The sequence below is a fragment of the Colletotrichum phormii genome (assembly GCF_030913505.1).
Source record: "Colletotrichum phormii strain CBS 102054 chromosome Unknown BDP81scaffold_27, whole genome shotgun sequence".
NCBI lineage: Eukaryota > Fungi > Ascomycota > Sordariomycetes > Glomerellales > Glomerellaceae > Colletotrichum > Colletotrichum phormii.
In genome coordinates, this window is record NW_026851469.1 from 378993 (window position 1) to 397412 (window position 18420).

Consider the following 18420-nt stretch of genomic DNA (forward strand, 5'->3'; position numbering starts at 1 on the left):
GGACGGATACCTGATGGATTATCGACAGGAAAGGGTAAAGACCGTCCGTACCTAAACCGTGATCTGTAGGCACCGAAATAATCCAATCCTTCCTCCCGCAGTCTCGGGTCCTCTGCTTGGCTTAGGTTGGATCTTTGGTCGCACCTGGTCCCCTACCATAAGGTACCTTAGCACCCCTCGGCCTCCATCCACTCGTTGGCGCCAATATTCTACGTGCCTACGTCCTTGGACTTCATTGATGACCACGACGGGGCCCACGAGTGTTGGATGCAATCTTCTTCCCTCTTTACTTTCTTGCCTCGCACTTGTTTCCTTCACTTCATCAACAAGGCTGGCCATCTCACGACGACTACTCAAACCAACAAACTAGAAATCACCAGTGTTGGAACCAGCTATTATTATCACCTTGCATACTTACGCAACCAAACCCTTGCCGCGTAATCACTCACTTCAGCTTCTCTGCGCTGCGGGCTGCTGTATACGTACCCCCGTCCACGACCACTCACAGTTCGCATTTCACCCGCCAACTGAGCCCCCCCGCCCGCACAACCTGGCTCGTCCGCTTCCGATATTCACAGCGCCGACCCCGAGTCCCGACTTCTCATCACCACCTCCGGAGCCTTTTCAGAGGCGCTCTGCCAACACAGTCCCTGTATCATGTTACTGTGAAGAGCGACTCGTAGACTCATTATCTAATTCTCACGAGCAGCGCTCACTTTCCCTGGCTTCGACACTCTCAAGTCTCACCCCCGCCTTGCTGGTGAGGGGCTCACCTCTTTGTCCTCAATCTGCACACTGTTTCCAACCGCCAAGATGGAGGGCATTCGTTCTACTGGCGGCTACATGCAGCGACGCCTGAGTCGTCTGTATAATGACACAAAGAAATCCTCAGACTTTGTTCAGGAACCAGTCAAGGCCCCCGAAGACCCTGAAATCAAGTCACTCTTCAGAAAGCTCCGCATCCAAAAGGACCGCGTATCGACCTGGGGTATCGAGTGGACAGATCCTAGCCAGTCGGATGAGATTGACAGCTCACTATCCAAAGCCGGTCTAAGTGAGGTTGTTCACAGTATCCTTTCGACTGTTCGGGAAACGCTGTCAGAATTGGACGCCCTATGGAAGAGCTATACCAACCCTCTAGGCACAGTCTCAGAAAAGTCGGCAGATCGCAAGAAGGTCTTTGTAACTTGGGACAAGGCGGTATTCGCAGATGCCATTGGAGATCTCACTCAGTCTGTCGATACACTCTACGACCTTTCTAGAACACGCTCATCCGCCCAGATGTCGTCGCGTTCCAAGCTTGAAAAGTCCATGGCTTCCACCGAGGAGCTGCGGCCTTTTGAGTCCACCAGGATGCAGACGCCTCAAGAAATCGACCCGACAACATTAACAAATATTCGCTCTATGCAGGCCGAGCCCATGACCGAGTCCAGGGCTAACCTTCCGCCGCGCGATATCGTCTTCATGAGCAAGCAGGCCTGGTCAGATCTTTCGCAACATATTGGGCGCCAACCCTTTGCGCCGCTCTTGTTAGAGTTTGCGACGTTCGATTCCATGTACGCCATCACAGGTATCATGCCTCCCATGTCGCGCTTCGAGAAGCTGTCAGCCGGCTTGCAGCAGGACTCGCAGAGGGCCCCGGGTACTTGGATCGGTCTGCCGAGACTCCTGGGTTACTTTGAGGATCTGGAGCATGCCCGCCTCGGACTCGTCTATCACTTCCCGCCCAACTTCAACGCCGTTTCTTTTGAAAACTTTACGCAGAACCCCCTCTACAATGTCTGCACGCTCGCCGATCTTTTGTCACGACCAGACTTTGAGCCGACCTTGGAGGCCAAGTATCGTTTGGCATCTAACCTCGTCAACACCGTATTCGACCTGCACGCCCGCGGTATTACCCACGGATGCATTATCGACAAGAATGTGTCTTTCTGCAATATGTCTACTCCCGACTTGACCACGGGCCCCGGCGAGGTGGATATCCGCCGGCCACTGATCTCATCCTTTGATCTGTTCCCAGATGCTCCCTCAGACGATGAGCCAGGCTCGCCATCGCTTCCGCTGTTCCGACACCCCCTGGATCCTCGCACCACTCCGGCATCGCCCATCAACGACAAGATGGATTCTCGCATCCTCGATCTGTACTCTCTCGCCATGGTTCTGTTGTCTATCGGTCTTTGGACCAAGCTCGATAACCTCGTGCCCGACCCCTCTCAGCCGATTCCCGAGTCGGTGTTGAACCAGCTGGGAATCCGTTGCTCCACCCTTTACAAGAGGGCCGTCGAGACTTGCTGGACAGCTGTTGATATGTCACTGCAAGGAAGCACCTCCGACGACGAGCTTCTCTCGGCTGTGCAAGTCAGTGTTACACGCTATCTCGACTCGTGCGCCATACTAGACAACATCAGTTCTCTCGAAGATCGTCTTAACCTCGACCTTGGAAAGAAGACATCCGTGTCCCCGATCGGCACACCTACCCGCCAGAGCATCTCAGGACCCTCGATTGAGACCAAAGTGGTTACACGACCTTCCGTCGACACTCGCCGCTCCTCCTTTGACACCAAGACTCCCATTTCGGAACCCAGCTCTGCGCGCCGTTCGTACCCCTCAGCTGCAGAGGAGAAGCGGCAGCTTGCCAGACAAGAAGTTCAGAGTAAGTACCACACCTCGGAGTTGAATCCTCCAGCACTAACAATACCACAGCCGGCCCGGTAGAGCTCCCTGCCGAGTCCAAGCCTGCCAAGGCACCCTCTCCCAAGACACGCCTCTACCCGCAGATCCCCTTGCCTCCCGATGCTGTTGAAAAGTGGAACACGCTGGTGATGCCTCAAGTCAACCAAGCACTGCGCCACTTTTACCGCAAACACCGCGAGGAGTCAGTCGAAGTCTCCCTCGAGTCCATTGGCAGTTCGCCAACAAGGACACAGCCTACAGTACTGGTTGTGTGCACGTCTGTCAGCAAGGTTAAGGCTATTCTGACGCGCAAGTTGGGCGAGCTCTTCGAGGGCAAGTCTGGGTTCGGGTTGAAGGTCTGCAAGGGCCAGGTTCTGCGGTCACGGAAGCAGGCCGGCGACCCCAAAAGAAGCGCGGCACATGACGATGAAGACGACGATGACACAGTCAAGGCAGCCAACCCCGACTTTCAAGCGCGCCCCAGTAATGGCGCAAGTATCGGAGCCTGGGTGGGGGACCGCCATCTGCCGCCCGTTAGCTTGGGCGGCCTCGTTGTAGTCGACGACAAGCCGTATGGGATGACGGTTCACCACATGCTGGATGACCCCGAGGAGATTTACAAGCACACGAAAGCCCAGGATCCGACGATGCGTAGTATGGCGAGAGATGCTGAAGACATTCGTTTCGACTGGTACGCAGAGTCGTCGGCGGAAAGTAGCGGTGGTGAAGACTATGCTTGCGAGTTCTCGGAATCAGAGGAATCCGGAGCGTATTCGGAGACGGATGTCACTAGCGAGGCGTCGGATGAGGAGGAGAGCGGTGACGAGTCGGAGGGCGAATACGACCAACCCGGCGATATTCCCGGTGTTGAGCCGGGCTGTGGCGATGGATACATCATCACGCAGCCCGCCATGGACGACGTTGACGAGGAATTCTATGCTTCGGCGGAGACGGCAAACGAAGATCACTTGGACAGCTTTACCGTCGGAAAGGTTTACGCATCGAGCGGCATCAAGAGGAGGGAGCAGAACGGACTCATCCACGAAATCGACTGGGCGCTTTTCGAGTTCGCCGAGGAGAGACTACCAGAGGACAACTCGATACCCAGGATCCAGAGCAAGCAGCTCTCACCTTCGTATGGGAAATTCCCATCAAAGCAGGGCAAAGTCATGCACCCCATGACCGTGGCGCCGACCACCGCGCTGCCCGGCCTGGAGGTGCAGTGCATGGCGCGTACCAGCGGTTTACAGACGGGTCTCATTCTGCCTGCTCTAACAAGCGTCAGAATTTTTGGGCGAACGACGCCTAGCCATACTTACCAGGTCAGCAGTGCCGCCACCGAGACGCCTGCCGAGTTGACCGGTGGCGGCAAGAGGCAACCCATGGGCGTCCCCGGAGACAGCGGCGCCTGGGTCGTGGAACGCGCCCATGGACGGGTTTGCGGGCACGTCTTGGCGTGGAGCGGGCGGAAGCGTGTTGCGTACATTTGTCCGATGGACGTCTTGCTTTTGGATATTGCAGTGGCGCTTGAGGCTCGGGAGGTCGGTTTACCCGGCGGCGAGCCCGTTGTCAGCCTGAAAGGTCGTGACGAGGAGGAAGAAGATGAGGGGACATACAGAGACGACGAGCCTTCTTCGTCGCCTTTTTTAGACCCCAAGGATGACGATGATTTGGATGTCGTTTCTGAGGAAGGGGACGACGACGAACTACCTGTTCTCGTCCGGTCACGCGCCCCTCCGCGGGGACGCGGTACCAAGAAGGAAGAAGGTCAACACCAGGACCAAGAGCAGGAGCAGAACCAGAAGCAGGAGCATGACAAGGAGAAGAAAAAGCAGGACGGTACTTCGCAGGAGCGGGAAAAATTTGCTTTGGGCGAGAATCATGATTCATCACGCAGGATGGAGTCTATGGGCATTGGTAGGAGTCGCATGGGCGTCGGCATGTGTAGCTGACTGGCTGAGGGCCTCGGGGTGCGTCCCGCGCCCTGTATTTGGAATACCCCATTTGGATTTTTTTAAGTAGATTATGTAGCATTAATGATGCATGAAGCGAAGTCGTTACATTCACTGGTCTTTTGCGAGCATCATGAGATGGTATCAATGTGAACACTAACAGGATGGATGCACGGTCTGTTTCAACATTGGAAACCCTTGAGAAAGGAAGAGGCAGACGATGAGGCTAAACAAATTGACGATGGAAAATTCTTTCCCGCTGTAAGATGAATGCAAGACGACGGGATACGACGCAACTACATGAAGTCGTCCTCCCAATTCTCGTCGCGGTTCTGGTTGTTCGAGGCCTCCATATTCTCCTCGGTAAAGATATCATCATAAGCGTGGTCCTTTTGCCACTTCTTCTCCTTGCGCTCCGCCATCACGCGAGCCTCTTCCCGTTTCTGTGATTTTCTTCCGTTAGCGTAATTCTCACGAAGCTGTATCTGGGGAAACAGAAAAGAATAAGAGAACTAACCCTCTCAAGACTAGAAGCCTGATCCCTCTTCCTCAACTCTTTCAACCGATCATCCCTCTCCTGCTGCAAATCAGGCTTTTTCTCAACCTTTGTCTTATTCAGCCTATTCACAATCGGATTCTCGCGCTGCGCGACGAGCACTTTCTTCACTTTGCGCTGGTCCTTGAAGGAGACTTGGCCGACGGCCATGCTGCCGTCTTTTTTGAGGTTGGACCAGGGTGTGTAGATGATTGTGATGTTGTCCTTTTTGTTGCCCTCGATGGAGTTTGCTTTTGTGAGCTGGGCGAGGTCGGTGAGGAGGGGTTCGGGGATGGCGTCCCATGTCATTGGGGTTGTTGTGCTGGGGTCCTTTGGGTCCGGGAGGCGGAGGTAGATGTGGGCTGAGGAGAGTTTGTCTACGTGGAACTGAAGGGGGTGTTAGTTTGGGGTCGTGAGGTTTGGTGATGAGAGTGAGGGTGAGTAAGGGTGGTGAGATGAGATTTTGCGTACCCTGTGAGAGGTTAGTGACTGATGAGAGATAGAGGAGGGGGTGAGTGGACTTACCAGACGTCTTCCTCCCAGCCATACTTGATCAACTCCTCATCTGTTCTCCTTCATTAGTGTTTCCCCTTTTTCTTGCATTTCCATCGCTGTGAGGTTGTGATGCGATGTGATGCCATCCTGATACAGCCGAGGAGACATACTCTCAAATTTGTCCTTGCCGACGTAGATGAAGGCGGCCGGGTCCACCGCCTTAGAGGTGAAGTAGTAGACCATCTCGTCGCAATGTCGCTGTTCCTCCTTTGGTTTCCCTCCGATCGGCCTTGTATTGAGAATGGGCGGTAGGCGGGGTTGATACTCGTCCTTTGCGCGATCAAATTTTGGCGGGGTTGCGACTGCGGGTTTGGTGATGGTTGGGAAGGAGAAATTTCGAGGTGGGGGTGGGTCCGGGTTGAGGTACGCTATCCTTAGCAGATAGGCGTCTCTTTATATGCGGTCCATAACAGAGAAGCCGCTACATCTGTTAGTGTAGTGGTCCTCCAACAGGAAGGGGAAAACGACGACCATGTGAACTCAGACAATCAACAAGACAAAAGCGAGGCTCAGTCAGAGCTGCTGCTGCCTGTTCGTCAACTTTGAGTTCCTGATCCTTTCAAGTTTCTGCCTCTCTCTCCACGACAACAACGAATGCGCCCTCGTTCCCAGCCTCGCTACATATTCCCTATCTGCCGGCCACAGAAACAAGCCTTGTTGGCTAAGTGGTATAGCGTCTCACTAGTACCTAGTGACATGAGAAGATCGGCGGTTCGATTCCGCCACGAGGCATCAAGTGATTCAATGAGCGCGCAAGCGCTCACTCAACCTTTTGCATTTTTGGGCTTCAAGAGTTGATTTTCTGACAAACGGATGTGATCTCTGTCGTTCTGTGTGTTGTATTTGTTTTGGCGGGAAAGTCGGCAAGTATTGGAAGTTGGCTGCCATGTCCGTTGGGTTATTTACGCACCTTTCTATTTCCTTACTTAGACATGCATTTTTCGTGGTCTTCTTTACCAAAGGTTCATTCATGCCATTGAGGCCGGTCAGTCTTGATCTCATGCACCACAGCGTCTCCCTCTGGAGCTCATATTGCGACTCCCATCCGCTGACGCACACATTCCGGACACTATGTAACAGCATCCCAGATAGGGGCTGTCGCTTTGCCTTTAAGACTGAGGCCTGAGGAGAAGAGGTGCTTTGATACAATCTACCTAGATAGGTGGTGTCTGTATCGACGAGATTGGCGAGTGCAACTTGATGTTCTGGAGGCCGGGATGTGCCAGTGTCAGTGGGCCATCTATGCGTCGGGTTATTACCTGCTGTTCGTCCGTGGTCTCAGCCCAGATCCGACCATTTCGGGGTCAAGGACGGCCGTAAGGGTGTGAGCTGAAAATGGCAGCTGTATTGATGGTAAAGTCAAGGTGGACTAGGATAACGGTGACATCATAACGTGAGGTACAGCAGTCTTTCTTACGGAGATCATTCGACTGGACGTTACTGGCCACTCGGTATCTCTTTTTTTATCCATACAGGTAACTTACACGATGAGAAAGGTGTTTGGCCATACCGGCAAAGCGGGAAGTGGGTGACAGTGATCAGTGAGGTCTGTGACGTTGGAAGTTACTCTTTGAAAGGAAGGCTCTCTTGCTTCATCCATGTTTTATACACGCAGTAGAAAGTCTGTTATGTCCTGTGGGTGACTTCTGTGAAGAAGTGAAAATTAATGAAAGCTCTCTTTCAGCACACCTAGCTGCAACTCTGAGTATGCCGCACCGCCCCTCTAGCTTGACCTTCAACAGCAATTGATGTCTGTGGGAAACAACAGGGTGCATCTCGAATAATCATGACCGGGCAATGATCTCACTTGTGCCACAAAACGGTCGAATGAAGAGCATCTTTTTACCAATGTCATGGAGGAGTGCATCCTCTACGTCCAATCATCTCAAAGGAACCTCATGCCGTTGGGGGCTCGAGGAGAGAGAAGCTTGGACCACCGAGGGGCATTTGGAGGGGCATTTGGAGGGGCAGAAACTGTCCTCAGCGGTACATATCTCTGAGAGGCAGCGGTGGACCCGCTATTTGTCCATCAAGCACCCTCTAATTGGCCACAAAGCTGGAGCTTCTGCTCCTTTCTCCACCCTCCGGACCACAGCTCCGGCGTCCACGGCAGGCAACCGGGCAGGTAGCAAGGGGGCTCGCGGCTTCTTTGGGGCGCGGCAATGTCAACTCTGACATCAACATGGCGAAATATCTACACGACTGCTTTCTCGACGCTGCCCTTTCACGACACGACTGACTCACAGACAGGAGGTCACTCTGGCTTTGGAGAATGTCCCACCAATGGGGCAAGCAATTGGCACGCCAGCATAGGTGCTGAGGAGGGGGGATTGTAGGTCTCGACAGACTGGTAGCGCAAGATTGACGTCAGGCAGGACCAAGTAACTGGAGAATGAACGACGAAATAGTCCTGGTCGAATGGAAAGACCCAATGACAAGACTTGCTTTATAAGAGGGTAGGATCTGGTGGTTGCTCGTCCTTCCACATTCGATTTCCTACTCCTCTCCTCTCCTCTCTCTCTCTCTCCCGAAACACACATCTCGTGTTTTCTTCGATTCTCTCTTGAAACATGTCCAGCTTTGTCCCCGATACCCTCAAGAAAGCTGGAAACGTAATCATGGGCCAAGGAAACAAGAAGAACGCTCAGCTTGCTGAGAACATGGTCGAGGTCAACCCCAAAGCTCCCATGACCACCGACTTTGGCACCAAGATCGAGAATACGGATGACTGGTTGAGAGTCTCCAACAATGACAAGACCGGTCCCGTGCTTCTAGAGGATGCCATTGCAAGGGAAAAGGTCCGTGTTGGTCTCCTATTTCTAACCGCGCATCACTAACACTACACAGATCCACCGATTCGACCACGAGAGAATCCCGGAGCGAGTCGTCCACGCCAGAGGAGCAGGTGCCTTTGGAACCTTCAGACTATTCGAAAGCGCCGCCGACGTGTCAAATGCCGGCGTCCTGACCGACACATCCCGTGAGACTCCCGTCTTCCTACGATTCTCCACTGTCCTCGGTAGCAGAGGCAGTGCCGATACTGTTCGCGATGTCCGCGGCTTTGCGGTGAAGTTCTACACCGAAGAGGGTAACTGGGACATGGTCGGAAACAACATTCCCGTTTTCTTCATCCAGGACGCCATGAAATTCCCCGACGTCATTCACGCAGGCAAGCCCGAGCCTCAGCTCGAGTTCCCCCAGGCTCAGTCTGCCCATGACAACTTCTGGGATTTCCAGTACCTCCACACTGAGGCCACGCACATGTTCTGCTGGGCCATGTCGGACCGCACCATTCCACGCTCTTACAGAATGATGCAGGGCTTTGGTGTCAACACCTACACCCTCACCAACGACAAGGGCGAACGTCACTTTGTTAAGTTTCACTTCACCCCCGAGCTCGGTGTCCACTCCCTTGTCTGGGATGAGGCCCTGAAGCTCGCTGGTCAAGATCCCGATTTCCACCGCAAAGATCTTGCCGAGGCTATTGAGAACGGTGCCTTCCCTAAATGGAAGTTTGGTATTCAGGTTCTCCCCGAGTCAAAAGAACACGACTTTGACTTTGACATCCTCGACGCCACAAAGGTCTGGCCTGAGGAGCAGATACCCGTTCGCTACATTGGCGAGTTGGAACTGAACAGGAATCCCGACGAGTATTTCACCCAGACAGAACAGGTTGCCTTTTGCACCAGCCATGTCGTTCCCGGCATCGGCTTCTCCGACGATCCTCTCTTGCAAGGCCGCAACTTTTCTTACTTTGACACCCAAATTACCCGCCTCGGCATTAACTGGCAGGAATTGCCTATCAACAAGCCGGTATGCCCGGTCATGAACTTCAACCGCGACGGCGCGCACCGCCAAACCATCACAAAGGGCAACGTCAACTACTGGCCCAACCGTCACGAGGCCGTTCCTCCAGCGAACCATTCCAAGGTATCCGGCGCCTACGTTGACTTTGCCCAAAAGGTGGAGGGCATGAAGCAGCGCACCAAGAGCGCCAAGTTCAAGGACCACTTCAGCCAAGCTCAGCTGTTCTTCAACAGTCTGTCGCCAATCGAAAAGACGCACGCAATCGACGCCTTCGCCTTTGAGCTGGACCACTGCGAGGATCCCATAGTGTACGAGCGCATGGCCCAGCGTCTCGCTGACATTGACCTGGGCTTGGCTCAGGCTGTTGCTGAGATGGTTGGCGCGACGTCACCCGAGAAGGCGAGCACGCCCAACCACGGGAAGAAGGCCAAGGGTCTTAGCCAGCTGGAGTTTGAGCCCGAGACTCCCACCATCAAGTCGCGTCGTATTGCCATAATCATCGCCGACGGCTTCGACCCTGTCGCTTTTGGTGCCATCAAGGGTGCTGCCGCAGCAGCTCAGGCTACGCCAATGATTATTGGTACTCGCCGCTCCGAAATCTTCCCTGCCGGCGCATCCAAGACGGCCGGTAACGGTGTTGTGCCCCACCACCACCTTGAAGGCTTCCGATCTACCATGGTCGATGCCATCTTTGTGCCCGGTGGTGCGGACTCCATCAAGACTCTATCCAAGAACGGCAGAGCTGTCCACTGGATTCGCGAGGCCTTTGGTCACTTGAAGGCCATCGCTGCCACCGGCGAGGCTGTTGACTTTATCCAGACCGCTATCTCGCTTCCCGAGGTTTCGTTGTCTAGCGACAGCAATGTTGCGGAAAGCTACGGCGTTGTCACGATGAAGTCAATCCAGCCCGAGAGCCTGAAGGAGACTGTCGAGATTGTAAAGAATAGCAAGGGCTTCTTGGAGCAATTCTTTTACACCATTGCTCAGCACCGCGTATGGGCGCGTGAGCTTGACGGACTGAGCACACAACTGGCGTACTGATTTAATGATTGATGACACAGGATGGCTGGCAATTGGAGTTTGGCAATGATGACTATGTACTATAATGACAATTGTTGATGAATTTTACGTTGTTAGTTCTCATAGTTTCGTGATCTTACTTGAGTCTACGAGCTGAAGTTGGTCGAGAAGGCTATCTCTGGGGGTAAACGTGTTCAAATGATACAACACCTATGCTTCACCGGAACCTCACAATTACGCCTGAGCATAAAGTTGTATTAACGGATATTCCTTCCTACTCAATACTTCTACCACGATATACCAGCACCAGCCACCTCACGTGCTAGCAGCAGCCGTCGTCGTCACCGGAGCCGCAGTCGTTGCAGCAGCAGTCGTCGCCGCGACCGTCGTCCCACTCGCCGACGAGCTCCCGCTTCCCGACGAGCCGCCCTTAACCACAGTAGCCCTCACGACCTGGCCCAGCGTGTTGACCACGACATTCACCAACGCACTAAGCGGCTCGTACGAGTACGTCTTCTGCGTCAACCCGTTGCCGAGGTCCTGCTGGGAACCAGTGAACGTCATGTTTTGCTGGTAGTTTCCGATGATAGAGCTCAGGGCGGACGTGCCCGCGTTGGTGACCTCTTGCACGATATTTCCCAAGTTATCAATCAAGAAGTTAATCTTGGAGTCACCGTTGACAATGGACCCGAGCAAGCCATCCACAGCACCAATGACATCATCAACAACGTCGCCGACGGTGTCGAGGAGGTTGATGAGCAGCGGGTTCAGATCCAGCGACGCGAGCGTGCGGTTGACGATATCGACGAGGTTACCGAGGCGAATCACGAGCTCCAGCTCGGCTTCGACGTCGACGATGGTGATGTTTACCTTTTCGATGCCGACTTGCACGCCCGCGTTGATGGTGACGAGCTTGGCGACCTCGGCGGCGAGGTTTACTTCGGCCGAGAGGTTGTCCACGTCGAGCTCGATGCGGCCGACGGAGAGCTCGGGGACTTTGAGGTAGACATCTGCTGGCGGGGTTGTGGTGCTGCTGCTTGCTGCGGTTGTGGTGGTGCCGCCGCCGCCGCCGCCGGCGTTGCCTCCGGAGTTTGCGGCGGTGGATGTTGGTGTTGTGGGGGTTCCGGAGGCTTCTGGGGTTCCGGAGGGTTGCTCTGCTGCTGCGACGGAGGTGGTTGCTTCTGTGGTGTCTGTTGCGGTGGGAGTTTGTGCTGCGACGAGGGCGATGAAGAGCGCCAGGAGGAGGGAGAGGATGGAGGACCTCATTGTGGGAGTTTGTGGTGATGGAGCTTTTGCAAATGAGTGTGGTTGTTGGGTTGGACTGGGTCAAAGGAGTGGACGAGGAGCACCAGGTGAGCGAGACTGAGGACGCTGGTGAGCTGTGGGAGGGGACGAGGTCGCGATGGGAGGGCTTGCTGGGGGGATATAAGGCAGCATCGTGGGAGGAGGAGATGGAGGTTGGTAGTTTACCTCTTCCTATCCCAGTAGCAGCCCTCCCCCCTTGTTCATCGCGGAAGTCTACATGACTACATGCAGGTACGTAGGAGGTGCCATGGGTTGAGGCCCATCATCCATGTCACTTACACGCACATGGGATGGAGCATCTGCACTGGTGTAATGGGGCCGCCAGTCTCCATATCTAGGGCGGATATGGGCAGCGGTCCCGAAGAGGCGGTGCCCACACCCCTTTTCCCATGGAGTTCCATTCCCCGGCAGTCGAGCTTCTCGATGTTCATAGGGGGAAAGGAGAGTTGTGAGACAAAGTGACAAGGTGACAAGGTGACAAGCTGCAAGCCACCGGGCCGAAGGGCTGCATGTGGACGGCCATGTTCAGAAAAACCTTGGAATATTCCATGTCTGTGTGGCTCCCCCGGGTTCGGATGGACCGTGGATCGATGGGACATTTGGGAGATTGGCCTTTTGGCCTTTTTCCCATTCGGCTCATACCCCATCCTATCATGCCTTGACTCCTTGAGCCTGCGAGCGTTGGCGATGTTGCATCGTGCGCGAAATAAAAGTGACAGCACTGCCGCCTGCGTCACTTGACGGGGGGACCAGTCGGGGGATTCGCCAGGCGACGGGGGCACCGCGTGCGGAGGTGGCTTCCGAGAACGAAGACCCGGTCCCTTGAGTGTGGATTAAGAAAGAAACTCACCTTGCCTTCCAGGATCTTAGGATGAAGGGGAGGGGGTTAAGTTCATGTATGCTCTTGATGTAGTGACAATCCCGAAGACTGGCTCGTCATCAGACCTGGGACTTGTTGGCTCCCCTCCCCCTCCCCTCCACATCCCTTTTCCTCCATTAGACGAACGATACTTGTATCGTTTGCTTCCCCAGCATCGTTGGATCTGCAGCTCTTCGCTCTCGTTCGCGGCCCCTTCACTTCACTCCCTTCGTCTTGCTTCCATCTCCGAACTGGCCTGCAGCGCCACCATAGTCACTCCTTTGCAAACCAAAGACAGAAACAACATCTTACACTCTTTTCACCATGAGCCTCTTCATCACCAGGGCCCTCGCCCTCCTCACCCTCTCAACCCTGACCCTCGCCCAAGACGAACCAAAGGGCGACGGCTACGTAGGCTATCAGCTCAACCGCCGCGGCGACGACAACGAGTCCGCCGTCTACGAGACGGCTAACACAAAGACCGGCATCGACACGCTCAACCCGATCCCGGACGTGTACCTCAACGCGTCCCTTTCCGTGGGCGAGATCAGCATCGAGGTGCAAAACATCACTGCAAAAGTGAACCTCGACGCCAAAGTCCTGAACCTGCTGCACTTCCAGGCAGGAGTGGACGCCAGCATCGACCGCGTCAAGCTGGGCATCTACAACCTCTCAGCCAAGGTCGAGCTCGAGGCGCGGTTGGAGAACGTGGTGAAGATGGTAGACGATGTGCTCACCAGCATCGACCTGAACCCCGTCATCGCGACGCTGGGTGATACCGTCAGCGACATTGTCAACAAGACCGTCGAGGTCGTCACAGATCCCGTGGAGAGCACCGCATCATCAGTAGCGAAGCGCGACCTGACATTCCGCCTCGAGCACAACATCCTCTACTCGGTCAACGACTTCTCGGGCCGCACGCATACGAACCGCGTGCTGGCGCAGAACGGAAGTCTGTTCGACGTCTACCTCGACAACAGCGGCAACGAGAGCGGGCGCAAGGTTGTCGGGCTCTACAGCCGCGACATGACGTTTAGCGGGCACAACAAGACCATTTCGATTGATGGGCAGGTCAAGGAGTTTGAGCTGCAGTACGTGTATGCGCCGTACCCCGGCCTCGAGGCGTTTAGCAATATCTACCTGGATACCACGGGCAAGGTCGTGAGGACCAAGATTGTGGCTGAGGCGGAGGGAGGCGGCACCGCGACGATTAGCAATGATGATGATGGGAGTAGTCTATAGGCGCGCCCGGATGTAGTCGAGAGTAGTTTTGCAAGGCCTGGAGCATAACGAGAATGAGAATTAGGGACATGCGAGTTACCCGTCGCTCTCAATCGCTCTCAATCGAGATTTGGTTCCAGTATTCCATGATTGCCTATGATGTGATGGCAGCCAATGCGGTTGTGGACGTTGAATTGCCGTCTGAGATGGTGAAGCGTGCCAGTCTGGAAGCAGTCAGACATCCGACGCCTGGATCGTTCGATTTGGACCGCCCGGGGAGCCGCTTCTGGGACGGGGCTCGTGGGACGGGGTGGGATATAAGAGGCGTGCTATCGGCCGGGGTGACATTTTGTAGGAGCTCAGGAGGTAATGTGAAGTCCAGTATTCTCTTGGGACAGTCTCTCGACTCTCGAGAGTATCGCGTCTAGAATGCAACGCGGCCAAAAGCTGCCAGCGCCACAAATCAGATGGCAAAAGAGGCGGTTCGTTCCGAAGGTGTAGGTAATCGCGGGCGATAAATGGGAATGACGTTGTGACGTCGTGACGTTTGGATGATATGTGGCGATGTGCTATTAACTCCAGTAATAGCAGAAACAACCGCTGTTCATTATGCCCGAGCAAACCATCGAGGAACAAATCCTCCGCAGACTGTAACGCTCAGAGTTTTCGGGCTGGGCCTTGTTGGAAAGGGCCGGACGGGAGATCTCGGCCCCCATTTGCCATTATCTTTCTTTTTTTGATGAACCTGGCGGAGACGCACGGCGCGCAATGAGACCATGTCCCCTCTTTTGTGAAGCCACTTATGAAAAGTTGTGAAGTTGGATGTGACTCTGTTGGCCACTTTGGTTGTGACTCTTCTCCGCCGTGTTTGCCGGCCGGGCAAAATGTGGAAAGTGTCGATGTCAGATACGGACAGTAAAAGCCGGTACCGCAGCGTCGCACCCGTTGATGGCCTGGACGATTCAATGTGCCGTCGACTGCGACTGGGACTGCAACCGCAAGCGTAACCACAACGCATTGGGGGGGGGGAGCAATATCAAAGCCTTTTTTGGATCGACTCATCAAACTCACTAGTTAGTGCTAGTGGTGTGGCTAGTGCTTGGTCACCAACGGCTTTTATGGGAAATCTCGCTAACAAGTCGCTTCAAGCTGCCGCTCAACTCTGGAGTCTGAGCTGTTCTAACTTCCAACGGTTGACGCTAGCATCAAAGTTGTATCATTGCTCATCTTTTCTTCTCCTGGAAGATGGTGTGTGTGTGGCTACATCAGAGTCCACACGCTCCAGTTTACCTAAAATATCTTTAGGATTCGAGCCACTGCAGGAACCAACTTTGCCAACAGAACTCTTCCTTGCCATGCTTGTTTGCTCGACGGGGGAAACCAAGCGGATGAAGCTGAAATGGCCCGGCTCTCTTGACTTGATCCGTCAAATCCCTGATGAACTAAGAAACTACGGATAAAGTACCTTACTCATAGACAAACTGGCCCACTGACCAAGAAGATTATAGCTCAGTATCCGCTGACTCCAGGAGTCCAGAGTGACCCAGCCGCTGCCCCATAGCGGCCTTTCCCCGAACTCGATCGCGTGGTTCGTGGTCCCGTCTGCCCACGGCAATTGGGCCAAAACCCAGATTTACAACGGGAGTCTAGGCCCAGCCTTCTCCAGAGACTAGCGGAACGGCCTTTTCTCGACTATGCCCATTGTTGGCAGATGCAGAAATCAAGGCACAGGAAATTTGGCATGTTTCCATCCCTGCCATTTTGAGAGGGGGGATGATGGATCTGGATGAATGCCGTTTTCGTCTGCGTGCGTCTGGGTGTGTCTGACCCGGGCGTCGGCAATGCGGCATCCAGGGCGCATCTCATCCTCTGTCAAGTTGGGTGTGTGTGATGCGTCCTCTGTTATGCGATGCAACCCCGCGACGTGACGAGATGAGAGAGAAGAAAATTTGGTACCGGGCAGTTATAATGCTTGATTGTCATTAGCCACTGCTAGAGCTAGCTGCCCCTATTCTCCTTGAGATGATCTGATAATGGCGACAGACGCGCTCGGCGCTCCTCTGTCACGGCATATCAACCAACGCAAGCCAATACATCCATCCATCCTTCATATTGCAACGTCCATTGTTTGTTTGCTGCACTGCCCGTTCCTATCATCTCATTTCGGGAAAAGGCTAAAGAGGGGGGGGGATCATACGGAAGAAGCCCGGCGATTGAGTTCCCGCTTGACAACTCTGTTGCGTCCCCAATGTGTCGTCATTCAGATGGCATGCTTGCGAATCGCCGTGCCGGGGTGGCCCACGTTGTTGTAAATGTAACCTCTCATGGCCGATAGCGCACGCTCGAGATGGTGATGGTTTTTCTGCTCAACGCCTGCGAGTCGTGTGTGCATTCGACCGAGAGGCGCGTCTGCCGTTGTGCAAGCAAGACTTTACTATCTCCGTGTTACTCGATATCATGTGGTATTCCCCTCACTTTTTAGGTTGCAACACCATTCGATGAGTCCTGGTCTGAAGCCACATGAGATACAACATTCAGCTGCAGCTGCGGAAAGGCTCCAGAATCACAAAGAACTCAAATTTTCCACGGATCCATCTGCGAAAACTACTCTGTCTACCTTGAATTTTCTGTGAAGCATTTGAACCGTAGTGAATTGTCCGTCCGAATGTCTGCTCCTACCGCGTCCTGGTGGTGACTGGACGCGTCTCGGTCCTTCGGAGTGAGTTCATGAATGTTCCCACACCCACTTACTGCTGCATTGCAAGTGAAACATTACTATCTTGCAACGTTCTTCTTTATATCGACCGATACTCGAAGGACTAGCGCTGCGACGGTAGTCTGTAGAGGAAGCCTTGGGTGCCTGCCCGACAGTCGGTGCTCGACTGAGTCACACGTAGGAGAATTTAGTTGATTCTCTCTGTAGTTGACTCATCTCCTCTCTTCTTCGAATCTCCATGATCACTAAGCTGATGTCGACAAGAATAAGACGCAAAGCCCACGTCTCTTTAACATAGTCGAGCAAACGTTTTGTATCTACAGGCACTCGTTCTACTATCCATTGAATGAGGGCACTGAGCCTGTCTACAATCTAGCAAATCCTACTTAACGTCTATGAGAAAGGGAAAGAGAAATTGCTTCGAGCATTTTCTGACATTGGCTTAAGACATCTTCCCGGATCGCTCTTAAGCAGCCGCGGATCCCTGCTGTACCTTGGTTCTTGATGACCCTGACAAGACGAACTTTCGCAAACGGGATACCCAACCCTCTGAAGGCGTCGTGGCATTGTTCTCTTCGGCGACAGGGGCACCTGTATTGGCTTCGGCAGGCATAGAAGAAGGAGATTGCTCCGATATGGGAGTCATAGGCAAGTTCTCATGCTGTGCATCGGAAGGGCCTGTAGCGACTCGAACCCGGGTGGGACCAATCGTGCTCGACTCTGAGCCGCTTCTGGACCATGGTATGACTTGCTGATCGTCGTCTCTTGGAGGATGGGTGAAACGCCACCACCACAGAGCGATGCAGGTGCTGAAAAATGTCGCGATGGCGGCCGAGAGGAATCCGAAGATGATCAGACGCACCGACGGGTTCTTCTTATACTCAAATATGAGGAGTACGATAGGGCCGACGATGGCGGTGAGCGAGATCAGGATTAGTATCAGTTGTACAATCTGGCGCAAGTTGACTGAGTTCGCAAGGTAATAACGAAACCTGCTCTTGTACTTCCCAAGGAAGTGTCGGAATCGTGTGGTCATGATGATGGAGGAGAGTAGACAGGATGTAGGCTTGGTATGGATAATCTACACGTGAAGCTCGTTCTGAGTTGCTGGGCTGATGCTTCCACAACTGAAAACTGTCTATGCTGAACTAGATATAGATGAGGCATTCTAGAGAAAGCTTTTGTACCCTTACATGTGTGTATGGTCCCTCTTTGACCATGGCATTGTCGCTTTGTTAGTTGCTACATGCTGCTCGTCGGATTCACTCTAAAACAAGTGCTGCCGCCATCCCCACTCATCACTGTTGTCCCCAGTGTCTCCAATCAAGCGGTATGGTCTTCCAGTACCGCAGTAGTGGTTCATTCTTTGATTCTTGAGTCTTCATGTATTACTGCGCTGAGCCCCGGTCTGACTTTCCCTCTTGCCCTCTTTTCATGTAAATCACAAGACTGGCAGAGATGGCGCAAAGGCCCGAAGGAAATCAGTCTTCTCACGGTCATCAAGGACGCAAGCGGCAACGGGAGACAACTCTGTTTCAATCCGAGACGCCAGAACCAAGTCCCCTTTATCGTGAGGATTTGGCAAGCTTCATCATTGTTATGTGTACTCTACACCGACATGTCGCATGCAAGTTGCGTCCAAGTCAGGTCCAAAAATCAATCTTCTTCATAGGGGCGGGCCCCTGGCTCATTGGAACCCAACGGCGACTGGGAGACATGCGGAGACACAAAAGAACGGTCGAATAACTGTTGCAAACCTGCATGGCACTATCAAAAA

The 18420-nt window shown here is 53.8% G+C and overlaps 6 protein-coding genes and 1 non-coding gene across 7 annotated transcripts; 4 read left to right on the top strand and 3 right to left on the bottom strand.

Annotated features, from left to right (window-relative positions):
• Positions 1-576: 576 nt before the first annotated feature.
• Positions 577-4755, top strand: BDP81DRAFT_117706 (HET-s/LopB domain-containing protein). Its single transcript, XM_060581562.1, has 2 exons — positions 577-2653; positions 2704-4755. The coding sequence occupies exons 1-2, from the start codon at positions 814-816 to the stop codon at positions 4623-4625; spliced, it is 3762 nt and encodes a 1253-aa protein (XP_060439803.1). The 5' UTR covers positions 577-813; the 3' UTR covers positions 4626-4755.
• BDP81DRAFT_484720 (uncharacterized protein) lies at positions 4733-6392 on the bottom strand. Its single transcript, XM_060595121.1, has 4 exons — positions 5826-6392; positions 5685-5725; positions 5143-5547; positions 4733-5068 (listed from the first exon to the last, which is right to left on the bottom strand). Exons 1-4 carry the CDS (start codon positions 5896-5898, stop codon positions 4922-4924), a joined length of 666 nt encoding a protein of 221 aa, XP_060439804.1. The 5' UTR covers positions 5899-6392; the 3' UTR covers positions 4733-4921.
• BDP81DRAFT_t325 lies at positions 6367-6447 on the top strand. The gene has a single exon. It is a non-coding gene; the product is annotated as a tRNA-Thr (tRNA).
• A 1476-nt stretch (positions 6448-7923) lies between these two features.
• On the top strand, positions 7924-10876 carry BDP81DRAFT_475479 (catalase-1). The gene is made up of 2 exons (XM_060594737.1): positions 7924-8513; positions 8563-10876. The coding sequence occupies exons 1-2, from the start codon at positions 8286-8288 to the stop codon at positions 10561-10563; spliced, it is 2229 nt and encodes a 742-aa protein (XP_060439805.1). The 5' UTR covers positions 7924-8285; the 3' UTR covers positions 10564-10876.
• On the bottom strand, positions 10858-11808 carry BDP81DRAFT_454252 (uncharacterized protein; the record flags this gene model as incomplete). Its single annotated transcript, XM_060592916.1, has 1 exon — positions 10858-11808. The coding sequence occupies one exon, from the start codon at positions 11806-11808 to the stop codon at positions 10858-10860; it is 951 nt and encodes a 316-aa protein (XP_060439806.1).
• Positions 11809-12743: 935 nt separating this feature from the next.
• Positions 12744-14127, top strand: BDP81DRAFT_438876 (uncharacterized protein). The gene has a single exon (XM_060591354.1). The coding sequence runs from the start codon at positions 13031-13033 to the stop codon at positions 13946-13948; it is 918 nt and encodes a 305-aa protein (XP_060439807.1). The 5' UTR covers positions 12744-13030; the 3' UTR covers positions 13949-14127.
• A 2828-nt stretch (positions 14128-16955) lies between these two features.
• BDP81DRAFT_438878 (uncharacterized protein) lies at positions 16956-17814 on the bottom strand. The gene has a single exon (XM_060591355.1). The coding sequence runs from the start codon at positions 17677-17679 to the stop codon at positions 17110-17112; it is 570 nt and encodes a 189-aa protein (XP_060439808.1). The 5' UTR covers positions 17680-17814; the 3' UTR covers positions 16956-17109.
• Positions 17815-18420: the final 606 nt, after the last annotated feature.